The following is a 12699-nucleotide window of genomic DNA, read 5'->3' on the forward strand; positions in this document are numbered from 1 at the left end:
GGGTGTGTAGCTGTGAGCCAGCAGAGCACAGCACAGTGGTCTGTCCCTCCAGTGCTTTGTGATTGCTCTTGTTCATGGGAATTGCTGCTGCATTTACAGTCAGGTCTAACGTGATGCAAACTCCTCTGTGTGGGAGAATAAGCAGGATTAAGACAAATTCAGCTCCCTGCATGTGGTGTTTCAATGGCTCATCATGGAGTGGGTACTTGGAACAGCATCAGTTCCCATAAACACAAACCAATGAGGCTTGAACAGCGAGCACAGAAGTGAGCTCTGAGGCCAGATTCCACCTTCCAGGCACAGCTTGAGTGCTGGACTCTGAACTGAGCTGTTTTGTCCATGGTGGGCCAAGAGTGATGTTTCAATAGCCACAAGCCTCCAAGGCCAGGATAAATGAAACTATCAGAACAAAAATGTGAATATTTTATTCCCCCTCAGTAAAATGAGGCTTGTTTTTTCCCTCTGACTGAAAAAACTATTTGGTGGTTGTGTATCTTCTGTTGTGGATAAGATGCCTGAACAGCAGGAAGTAGTTTTTCCTCCCTGCCTTTCTGTTTCTAACTTTCCAGTTTATCCCTTAAAGCTGCTGTTGTTCCAGATATTCTCTCTGAACAATTCAGAAACTCATGCAGGGCACCAAGCTTACTTCTTGTTTTCATGCCCTGCCAGCTCTCCCACTTGGAACAGCATGAGGCTGCTGCTGTCCCATGTGTTGGCTTTTGGGGTTTTTTCCTTGAGTTGGTAAGTTCATGGATGCTTGTGAAGAAACAAGAGTGAGGAAGGACGTGGATGATGATGTGGAGATAAAAGCATGAGGATTTTAGTGGCAATTCTGACCACTGTGCCATACTGGGTGGTTCATTCCTCCTGCCTAGGTCTGACTTGTCTGTATTGGTGTCTGGAGTCATGTCTGTAATGGGGCAGATGTCCTGGTTGCTTGCTTTTTTTAGATTTTTGCAGAGCTGCTCTCAAGTGCAAGCAATATAAAACCAGAGTTGTGGAGTTGTAGAAACCATGGAGATAAGAGAGACAACTGAGAATATTTGAGAATATATGAAAAATACCAGCAAAGTAAATAGCAGTGATGCTGAGGCCTGAAAGGCAAGAATTGGAACTGGCCTTAGGGTGGGAGGAAAGAAGAGTTTAATTTTCTTCTCCATGTGGAATTCCCATGGTTCTCACTCCTTTGGGAAGATCAGTGATCAACATCCTTCAGATCAAAAAGAAATTCTTATGGAATGCCTTGTTGAGGTTTTCCACTGTGAAAAATACAAAGTGAAAGAATCCTGCTACTGGCTGAATTTGGCATTGAGATTATTCTGTAGTTTTTAGAAAAAAAAAAGTCTGTACTTTGTAACAGATGTTATTCTGCTATGTTAGAGAAATATTTGGAGAGGCTTAATGCTGAATTTTTCCCTCAGTTACTGATTTTCCTGAAATGTCCTTGCTCAGTGACTCCATTTTGCTGGTTCAGAACTGAACCCCCCCCGAGTGACTCTTCTTTCCCTTTGTCTCTGAAGACTTTGTGCTAGACCAGCTTTAGAGCCTTTTTCATTCTCATTTTGTGCCTCAGCTGTGGCTCTGCTGGTCGGGCTGGGCGCACTTGCCAAGACAGCTCTATCAGCTGGTTTTAAACCCGGGCTTTCCTGGGCCCTGCCTGGCTCCTGGCCATGCCAGGACAGCTCTATCAGCTGGTTTTAAACCCGGGCTTTCCTGGGCCCTGCCTGGCTCCTGGCCATGCCAGGACAGCTCTATCAGCTGGTTTTAAACCTGGGCTTTCCTGGGCCCTGCCTGGCTCCTGGCCATGCCAGGACAGCTCTATCAGCTGGTTTTAAACCTGGGCTTTCCTGGGCCCTGCCTGGCTCCTGGCCATGCCAGGACAGCTCTATCAGCTGGTTTTAAACCTGGGCTTTCCTGGGCCCTGCCTGGCTCCTGGCCACGCCAGGACAGCTCTATCAGCTGGTGGCCATGTGCTGGGCACTGCTGCCAGGGCTGCAGGGGGGGCTGAGCTCTGAGCTGGTGCTGCTCTCAGCACTGAGGCTGTCAGGACTGCCTCTCTGAGGTGTGCAGATGCTCCCAGGAGTGCTTGGGGCTGGCTGGAAGCTCAGCAGTGCCTGCTGCAATCCTGAGTTTGCCATGGAGAAGGGGAGCATGCAGCAGAGAGGCACTGGAGGAAGAGTGTCTGTGCATTGTAAACAGCAGTAATGATGAATTGCTGCTGGTAATTAATCAGGGTATAACATCTACTTTGAATGCTGGGGTTAATTGTTTTGGGTTTTTTTTTCTAAAGCAATCTCTGCCTTATTACTGTACTGTAAGAAAGTAATTCTGATCTCAGAAGTGTTAACAGAAGTGAATAATAACTCTCCTGGCGAGAGGGACGTTACCTAAATGTAAATGGAGCCCAGTGTTGATTGCAAGGCTGAAGCCAATATTATTTTGTAGGAAAACAAGCTGGTTTGTGTGTCACACTTGCTTTCAGTTCATGCACTGACAGACTCCTCTTCTGAAATCCTGATGCATTTTAATTAACTTTCTTCATCATCTTGACATAGCTATACCATAGCCTGATCTCTTTTCTTCTGAAGTCCTTGTGAAGGGAGCTGGACAAGGTAAGGAAGAATTAAATTCTACTTTGATCTTTTGAAATGGTGTTTCACACCATGTACTTTTTCTATTTAGTTATTCTGGGATGATTTAAAGATTATCATTGTTCATTATGTTTTGTTAAGGATATTTGAAAACTTTCCTGAGTTGGTTGATGGGCTTTTAAAAGGCTTTCAGCAAAATCTCCTCCAGAGATGCACAATTTTTAGGTACTTCTCCTGCAGCATTCTCTATTCCTACAACCCTAAGTAGTGAAGGGTTCCTGTTCTGTTTTTGTTTCTCCTTAATTAGTTGTGTCTTTTAGTCCTCCTACTTTGGAAGGTTTAAAATTGGCTGTGAGAGCTTGTATAATGCCAGGCAAAGTACAAAGACTAATGTAATGTATCTCAAGTGACTTTATGTATAAATAGGGAGTTGCAAGAAAAATGCTTGAAACACTGCATTCCAAACTCACTTGCTGTAAATGCTTCCATAGGATGTATTATTAATATATTTTGGTGCTGCTGAAGCTGTAATATCATCATGCATTACAGCAATATCTGTGACATAAGTGACAGCTTTCATCACTTATAAAACTGTGCTCCAGTACATGCAGGGATCTCGCCTTTAGACTCCAACTGCAGTGATTGCATCTGGCAGTTGCATATGGTGAAACTTAGCTACTGCCCTTTTAATTAAATTATAGTGGGAGCTTGATGATCAGCTGAGTTTCACAGGAAAATAACAGAAATGGGACTTAACTGTAAGTAAGGAAATTTGTGGTACGTGCAAGAGCAGGCAAGAAGTTGTTCTTGTGTCTAAAATAACTGATTGCAGTGTTCTATCTCTGCTGCTTCTGATGGAAAGAGGCTATTGCAGAATTAGATCTCACCCTTTCCTTCCCAGATAGCCCTAAGGAAATCTGAGGGAGGAAAAGGAATGCTGCTGTCTCATTTGGGGTATCTTCCCTGGTTGGTTGCACCCTGAGTGGAGTACTGCATTGGCCTTTTCACTGAAAAGTCATTGCAGAGGTAGAATGTGTCAGAATTGGTTCTGGAGAGCCTCGGAGAGCCACCTTCCCCTCCTGTGTGTGGGCATTGTCCCTCCTTCCAGCAGTCAGGTCACCATCTTCACCACCAGACCAATGTACCTGAGAGAGACCTCGTTCAGAGAGCTGTGCAGGGCTGAGAGCCCTCACTGGGACAGAAATGGATGGTAAAACCACCAAAAGCAAACAGGCTGTGCCTAACTAAGATGCTTCTGTGGAACTTGCCAGGTAAACCCCCTTTTGGTCTGCTGGAAGCAGATCCTGTGTAGTATTTCAATCTCAAGCTTGAGGCTCTCCCCAGTCAGACTGTGTTGACTTTATCAGATGAGCCACAGGCACACCCCCAGTTCTGAACCTTTTAGAATCCCCAAGTTCCATAATGCTTCAAATTTTCTCCTTCACAGAGCTTGTGGGTTTTGTGTTTTCTTATTTATAGCTCTTACTTTGTGGGGCACACTGGAGCTGTCAAAAATAAGGCACTCTGCCAAAGTATTTCTAAAAATTTGTTTCTCCTAGACAGAAGAAACAAACAGAGAAATTGCATATGAGTCTTCCCAATTGCAGGCCTTACAGCAGTAGATTTGGAAACAAGACCACCTTTTTTAATTGTCTAGACATGTATTTAGATGTTCGCTTTAGGCTATTCAAATTTAAGTATTTTGGACATGGCTTCTCAGCATCTCTTTTTATTTTTTAATTAGAGCTGAGGGAATATGCTTGAGGAAGCGCAATTAAGACAACTTTGGCTTGCATAATTGCCTCAGCAGGTTAGTGAGTCAGTGCCAAGCTCCATGAAAGTTTAAAAACACTTGGGATTCAATTGAAAAAAAATTGTCAATATGAAATTTTTCAGTGTAGCATTTGCCTTTCAGGTTTTCTCAATGCTCCTGGTGCCATGGGGTCATTTAAAAAAACCAGAAATAAAGAATTCTGAAGGGCATGACTTGGCTGTGTGTTGGAGAACAAGGTTTTAGTGTGGTCCAAACACTTCTATGGAATGACTGTTTCTTGTCTTAGTCACTCTATACTGGAGGTTTAAATGCCCCACTATTTCCTATATCATTATTGTGCTGCTCTCTAAGGAAATTAACCTCAAGGTTTCCTGCTCCAGAAGGCAATGACACCATAATTGACAGATGGTGATAAAATCCCTTAACTTATTAATAAATGTTTGTGCAGATTGAGATAGAGATGTCATTGCACTGAGACAAACTGATTCCAGCAAGCTCCATGGTTCCACATGTGTCTGTAGAATCTCTGCTTGACAAGGTCAGATGCTCACATAGGCTAAGGGTAAACATTTTTTAGGGATAAACATCTTTTGCAGCACAGAAAATGTAAGTACATCCCCTAACATAAAGGAGCTGCCTTGCTGGCTAAATGGAACACATGTCACAGCGAGCAGTGATGTGCCTGCCTGCTGTCCAAGGAATGTAGAATTTCCCAGGCTTGTCACCACTTCCAGGGACTGCACTACTGCTACCCAGAGCACTTTGTAGATCCCTTCATGTGCTGCCTGCACTGTCCTCAATAACCAGCTGGTTATCTATTCTGCTGTAGCTTGAAGCATTTAATGGCTATTTAGTTATTTTCCCATTTCCTTGGCTGTATTCTGCTGGTTCTAAGCAGTAACACCTCCTGAACTGTGTATCTGTTGCTGTGAGGATTGGTGTTTGATTTGCTGCTCTCAGCTCCAGGCAGGCTCTGTGTGGCACATCCCAGTGAGGTGGGTGAGCGCTGCTGGCTGTGGGCTCCCCAGCAGGATGTTTGATCCCTTGCACTGCTGTCCCCTGGACACCTGCCCGTTGTCCTGGCTGTGGAAAAGAAATTATTTCTCAGGTGGAGCCACTCAGGTTCGAGCTTTATTTGACAGTTCCTGTGCTGGAGGGCGAGAGGGGCTGAATGCTGAGGAGGAAAAGGGAGATGAACACGTGAACAGCTGATGGGAGCAAGTGTCACATTACTTCTGTGGGGGTTGCCTGTGGTAAAAGCACAACGTTCTGGAGGTGAGAATGCTTTTGCTCCAGTAGTACAGGCTGGAGGTGCAATTTTTGCCCAATCTTCAAATGAAAATCTTGAGAGGTTGTATTGCTGGACAAAGCAGGAAGGACTGGAAAGGCCATTCCTGTGTAGTTCTGCAGTGGATCAGTTGGGTTTGTGAGCAGCTTGAGGTTTGTGGCAGCAGCCACATTCCCCTGTTGTTGTTGCAGGGCCTGAGGCAAGCCTGAACTAGCTGGAAGCAAATCGTGGACATCTCTGGGAGCCTCCTCTGCACATCCTTCAGGGTAGCCATGACAACCATTCCTGGTCTGGAGAGCAGCTGAGGATCTCACCAACTGCTCCTGCAGCCCCTGGGCTGGGGCTCAGGGGTTCTTCGTGGAGGGGGAGTTGAGTTCATTGTCTAAGCTCTGTTCATTGTCTAAGCTGTTATTATTAGTTAGGTGATGCCTCTCTCTGGTATTTATTGGTAGATGTGATTGCCAACAAATCATTCAGAGCAAAGGTGCCTGCAGCAATTGGCATATTTACCAAGTGGCAAAGCAGTAGTGGCTGAATTTCACCAAACTCGCATCCTTCCATGATTCACCTGCCACAAGCATGACACTGTTCTGGTTGGGTCTGGGGGGAAGGAGACTCCCCCAGTTCCTGCCTGGATCCACAGTGGGTTTTTCCCCTGACCCTGCAGGTCTTGTTCCCTGAGCAAATCTGTCTGTTGCTTTATCAAATTGTTCTGCCAGACTTCTGTCTGCTCCTGCAGCTGCTCTTTACAGGAGACAATGTAATCAGTGCTGTTACCACACTTGTTTTCCTCCCAGGGTTTTTTTTTTAACACACTGATCAGGAATCAGCAGTTTTTCTCATTTGTACTTCCCACACCTTTGGTGTTTAGCTTGCAGGTAGCCAAGAGTAATCTTGAAGGCAACTAATCTTAGTTTAGTCCCTGTGCTGAGGAACCAAGACAATGTATCACAGCTTTATTTTGTAGGTTTTTAAAGCCATAAATTAGTTTCTTTATAAAACCCTCTGTAAAGGTGTAAAAGAAAAGGAAATTATAACCCATTTTTTCAACCTGTCTGACAAGTACAAGGTACTAGAATTCAACCCTTAATTGAATTTTTGGCACCTTCCTATGCAGAGTCCAGGTCTCGCTGTTTCAAAATCCGTGGTACCTCATGTCTGTGAACTCGGTTGGAGTTTGTTGATAGGATATCTCAAAATATCTCAGCTTACAGAGAGCGCCTGCCTGCCCCTTTTGCATTTTACTGGAACCAAATAGTTCAGAGTTTGTGGGTGTGAGGGGGCGAATTTGTTCAGCTTCCTCTTAGTCATCCCAGCCTTATGCTGGGGAAAGGCAGAAGCTGGAGGAGCAGTCCTGTATTTATCTGATGAATGTTTTTCTTCAGACATCACAAGGTTGGGTGTCCCTTGTGCTTATGCAGAGGAGCACATCTGGGCTGGCCCCAGAGCAGGTGAGCTGCAGCCCTCAGCTGGTTGTGGCCACTTGGGGAAATGTTCTGGGCTGAGTTTCGGGGCTGGTGATATCTTTCCAGGTGTTTTCTGAAATGCTGAATGAAAAAGTTTCCTGGGAATTGAACCAGCTGTGACCTCAGTGCCAGGACCTGCTGAAGGATGGATACCTGGAATCTTGTTGGTTTTAGTGTTCCATCACTGCTTTTTTCCCCTTAGAGCAGTTGCAAGCCAGAATGAAACTGATACACTCTGACAAACCTCTGTAGCAAGTGAGGATTTGGGATACACAACGGTTTTTCAAGAAGAGGCTGTGGCGAGGAGAATTTGTTTGCGCTGATTCCTTGATTGCCTCGTAGGAGAGAGGTGTTCATGCATCAACTGACGAAATCAAACAAAAAAATCTGTCTGACACACCCTCAAATGAGAAGTTTGTACCTTAGGTCTTAACTGTATGACTAAGGAGTGAAAGCATTTTTAACAGCTCTTTTTTATTCTTCTATTTAGCCAATGAAAGCAAAATGTACACAGCAGCATTTGAAACTGATGATTGTTGATTTTTAAACATTGTTCAGTGGGGACATTGACTCCTTTCTCAGTGCTGCAGGATTATTTAACCAGATTGCATTGATGCAGATCAGCAGTGACAGACTGTACTGGGGATGTCTGAGGAAGACAGAAAAGACTGAGTAAAATTTTGATGATTTGCTCAGGGAACAAGACCTGCTTAAGTTCCTGGATGTGCATTACATAATGTTCAGCTTCGTTTCCTTCACTTTGAAGTGTGTTGTGAGTAGGGTCCAGGCAATTTAAAGATGCTCTCAGTGCTGCTGCAGTGACAATCCAGGGTGCCCTGGGCTCTGACTGGAGGGAGATGCTGAGAAGCTGCTGCACCAGAATCAGTCCCAGCTCTTGGTGGGACCCAGCCCTCCTGCCTGAGGAAGCACAGACCCCAAAGTAATCCAGCCTGCAGTGAGGCAGGATCAGAGGAGCAGCAAGTGCTCTGGCTGGAATGATAATTAAGGGCTGGATTCCCAGTTGTCAGCAGAGCAGTGTGAGCATGAGCCAGAAGTGTGAGAGGATTTGAACTGAGGAATTTACCACGGACATACATTTCCCATTAGATGGATGAGATGGGACCATTTTCACACTGGCTGGCAAGGATTGATCTGTGGTGTTTTACAGCCTCCTCCCCACTGGCCAGCACCCACAGATCTTTAGTTTGCCTTACAGAACCTTCCCTTGCATTGGACTCATTCATTTATGTTTGTATTTTCACTTTGGAGAGCATTGCAGCAAAGGAGCTGATAAATTCTCTGCCTGTATCCATGTGTTCATTCCTGCCTCCCTCTCTTCCTTTCCCCTTGGTGTCTCTATGGGGAACTTCACTGTGAACTTCATTAGAAAACCTCTCTAGACTAAAATGATGTGGAAGTGCAGGGGAGGAAATTGAAATAGTTTGGTTTTAATTCATTCCTACTGGGAACTTCTATTCTCCACAGTTCAGCCTCTTGTGTTGCCATCAGTGGGATTTGGCTTGTAGTTAAAACCATAAGTTTGGTACTTTGTCTTGTTAAGAGCATTTCAGTATAAATTTTATTTGTCTCCATCTATGTACTTACTCTATTTTGTGTACAACTAAATAATGAAAAGTAATATAGCATAATTATTTCACATGAGGAACTTTTGGTGAGTGGTCACAAAGAAATATGATTTTGATTTGTATATAATGTTGGGGTTCCAGCATTGTCTAATAACAAATATTTTATTAGCTTTCAGACAGTCTGACCTGCATGTTAAACACTTAATTAAGATGTATAAATTTCTCCTGTCCTTCCCCTGTGCAATTATTTAAGCCTGTCTGGCAGTAGCACACAGGACAGAGATCAGTGATGGAGTGCTGAGCAGCTCCCTCTGCAACGGCAAGGCTGGGGAACTTCCCTTTCTGAAAATTACAGATTATTTCACATCTCTTTTAACCACGTCAGGTCTCCAAGTGAGCTCAAGCTGCTCTTGATCCAGGAGTGGAAAGCTTCACTCTCTGTGTAATTGCATCCACACTGAGCTGCACAACTTGTTTGTACAGATTAATGTGGGACAGCTCCCAAATTTGGGCTCATCCTCTACAAAAGCAAGATGAGTTCCTGCTTATCTATTTCCTGAGTACTGTTTTTGTGCCACTATAGACCTGTGTGATGGAGCTTTGTTGAGCTTTTCTTGCCTTGTGCAGCTTTTAGGATAAGAGAATAATACCTGGGCTCAGTCTATCATGGTGATGTGCTGGCTCAAGTGTTGTGTAACTCTGGCAGAGGCATGCTCCAGGGCTTTTAAATAAAGAAATCTACAATGCCCGTGATCACAGAGAAATCCAGTAATTTTCTATAGCAGAAACCTTCATATCCTTAAGTCAATAATTTATAAATGGGTAGGTTAAAAAAAATGTACTGCTATTAAGCAGTTGTTGGGGAAGTTTGTGGCGTGTTGATAATGTTTGGGGTTGTAAATAGTGTCTCAGTGTTTCTGAAATAAATAGTGATAGTCAGACTGGTGTTTTGCACTGGGCAGCAGTGGAGTGCTGGGTAGTTCTGTCAGTTCACTGGAACATGCAGGCAGAAGGATTAGAGCTGGTGCTTTAGGCTTCTATGACTTTTCTGTGCTGTTCCTAAATAGAGTAAGAGCCTTCAGTGGACATTTTTGCTATCTTACTAAGAATCAGAGGAAGATTGATCAAGTAATCCACAGAAGTGAAGTGATGCCACTATAGATAATGTATTGGAAATTTGGGAAGGGGAATATTTCTTACATATGTGGAAAGAACCACGGGAAGGATGAGAGGCAGGGGAGAGGCAAGGCTCTCCTTTTCCCCTGAACCATGTGGGATTGCTGCACTGGTTCATCTCTTCAATATTCTCAGTTCAGGACTGAACAAAAGGCTGATGGAGAATGGGGGACAGGAGGAATCTTAACTAGTGCTGGCACCAGTGGCTGCCAAGGCACGTGTGTGTACCCTGTTGTTCTTTGTATTTTCTCAGCTATAAAATGTGAGTAATAACACTTAAATTATGGATCATTCAGCACTGTGTGAGTGAATTAGATAATGCTACATAGGCCTTTGAAGATGAAATGCAGAATATAAATGCTGTATGAAGCTCACTTTGTGCCACGTCTATAAAACCTGGTAATGCAGCCCCAGGATTGCTGGGAAGCATAAGGAGAGGCACTCAGGCTGCCTGCATGCAAATTGATTCTGTGGAGCAGCAGCATTCACACAAATCTGGGCTGTGCTGACGAGCCCTGCAGCCTGGCACAACAACTTGTAAACACTTGTGGATAAAGCTCTGAGCCTTGTCCTGTCCAACCCCCTGCATCAGGAGGATTTGCTCTGCTGTGCCTTGGAGACAGAGTGGCAGAGGGAAGGAGCTGAAACAGGAGCTCTGGTGGTTGCTGTTTCTCACCCAAGGCTTGCAGCAGTAGTGGGTTGCATGCCAAGGTAGCACAGAGTTTAAAGGAAAATAAAAATGGAAGGATGAAGTTACACATTCCCTGCTCCAGGAGCTGGAATTCTACTATCAGTCGTTGTGTGGTGAGCTAAACTGGAGTAGAGTGAGAACTGTTGCTTACCCCAGAGCATTTCAGCAAAGCTTGGGGGATGGATTAGTCAGAAGCATCAGAGCTAACCCTTTTTTAAATTTAGTTTCCTTCCTACTTCCCACTGTTGGATCTTTCTCACTGTACAGTGCCTTTATCCCCTGAGCGGGGGTTGACTCCAGCTAGCAGAGCTACCCAACTTCTCACTGTTATTTACTAACAAAAGGGGTTTATTTAGTAACTAAGGCATGATTGATTATTTTTTTTCTTTCAAAGAATTTTTGGCTGCTTGCCATGTGTTTTGCAACTGAGCAACATCACGGAACAGTAACCTTGTCAGATGTCTGGGAGCTCTTTCAGTGATTTGAAACAGTTTTTGAAACAGTTTTACCTGTTAGGGGCTTCGAGGGACTTAGATAAGTAAGTTCCATCTTGCTAGAAGAACAAATGAAAGAAATAGCACATTTCTGGATCTTCTTGGTGGAAAAGTGCAGAAACACAAACCAGTTCCAAGTCAGCACTGCTAAACAGCCACAATTCCAAAGGGAAGTAGGGAAGGGGTTGCTGTCTTTGGGGTCTCTTTCTGTAGAAGCTGTGTTTTGTTGGTCTAGGGCCGGAAGATTTCACAAACATATCATTACATAAGGGAGGAGGTTATTTTTGTGTGAAAATACAACATCACTTCTGTTTTAATAGTGTCTCCTCCAAGTAACTGCATTGTGCATTGAACTCTAGGGATTTTCTTCCCCCACAGGTTTAAGATTAAAAAGTTGACGACTCTTCTTTAGCGTTGAATTTTATATTATCCAACAATCTTATTTTGTCTCAAATTTATCTTGCAGACCTTAAAATCTCAAGTCATGTATTTCCTTGGACTGCTGTCTCTGCTTGCTTTGCAAAGCGAAGCCTTCAAGACCAATTTTCCTGATGAAACCATTGCTGAGCTCTCAGTGAACGTTTACAACCAGCTGCGAGCCACCAGGGAGGATGAGAACATCCTGTTCTCCCCTCTGAGCATTGCCATAGCCATGGGGATGGTGGAGCTGGGAGCCCATGGAACCACCTTGAAGGAAATCCGGCATTCCATGGGGTTTGACAGCTTGAAAAATGGTGAGGCCTTTTCATCGTGTCTTACTTTTTGTCTTAGAGAAACAGGAGCAAGGGTGGGAGTGGCCTGCTCATGTCCATGGGTTGTTCATCACTGGATTTCTTGGTGGCCTTGATGGCCTGAGCACACTCAAATTTGAGGGTTCTGCATGAGCTGAGAGGTGCTGACATAAAACCCTGGCTGGGGTACCTGAACCTTCAACAGTTGCAGCTCATCTCGGTTTCTGCTGCAAAATAAACTTGCCTTGGTCTCTAGAAAGAGAAGAATTTTTAGGAACGTCCTTTTGAGGGATTATGGTGAAAGCTGGTGAGGAAAGCAGGAGTTTCAGCAAAATTGCTTCTATTGATAACCAAGTAACTGCTTTGAAACCTGAATGAAATTTCTTACTCGTGCCATGTGCTGGACTTTGGAGTCTTCAGTGAAAGGATCTTGGAGAGGAATTTCTGAACACAGACATCAAACTGTGTTTGTCAGAGCCACTGCAGAGCTCATGCCTCTCTGTGGAGGCTGCAACACCAGTTGAGTTCTACATTTTGACTCTAAAACAATAATCAGTTATCCCTGAGCTATAATGAAGGAGGTTGTGCAGTTGATTTTTTCTGAGCTGCTCACTATTCTGGGATATGAGTGTGGCATTCAGTGAAAGTGTTCCCATGATTTCTGCTTGAAATACATCATTGCCATCAGTTTTAAGGTTTATTTTGTTGGATTTAAAATAAAAAATTTTACCTTAAGGCATATGATGCAGCAGTACAAGCTTCCTATTTTAAAGCAGACTGCTTTAATCCTGTTCAAGATTCCTCATTACCCGCCAAGGATTCTGTACAGCCCCACTAAGGATCCTGGAAAATTCTAGACCTGCTTTTGGCACAGAAGAGGCTGTGCAGGTCCTTAGTTTCAG

At 44.1% G+C, this 12699-nt stretch overlaps 1 protein-coding gene across 1 annotated transcript in view; it reads left to right on the forward strand.

Moving 5' to 3' along the window:
- Positions 1-12699, forward strand: part of SERPINI1 (serpin family I member 1) — a 45112-nt gene that overhangs the window by 12514 nt on the left and 19899 nt on the right. The window contains exon 2 of the mRNA XM_053986160.1: positions 11533-11800. Within this exon, the coding sequence (XP_053842135.1) occupies positions 11551-11800 (250 nt within the window). The 5' untranslated portion in view covers positions 11533-11550. The remainder of the gene's footprint in view (positions 1-11532; positions 11801-12699) is intronic.

This window comes from Vidua macroura, chromosome 10 (assembly GCF_024509145.1).
Source record: "Vidua macroura isolate BioBank_ID:100142 chromosome 10, ASM2450914v1, whole genome shotgun sequence".
NCBI classification, from domain to species: Eukaryota; Metazoa; Chordata; class Aves; order Passeriformes; family Viduidae; genus Vidua; species Vidua macroura.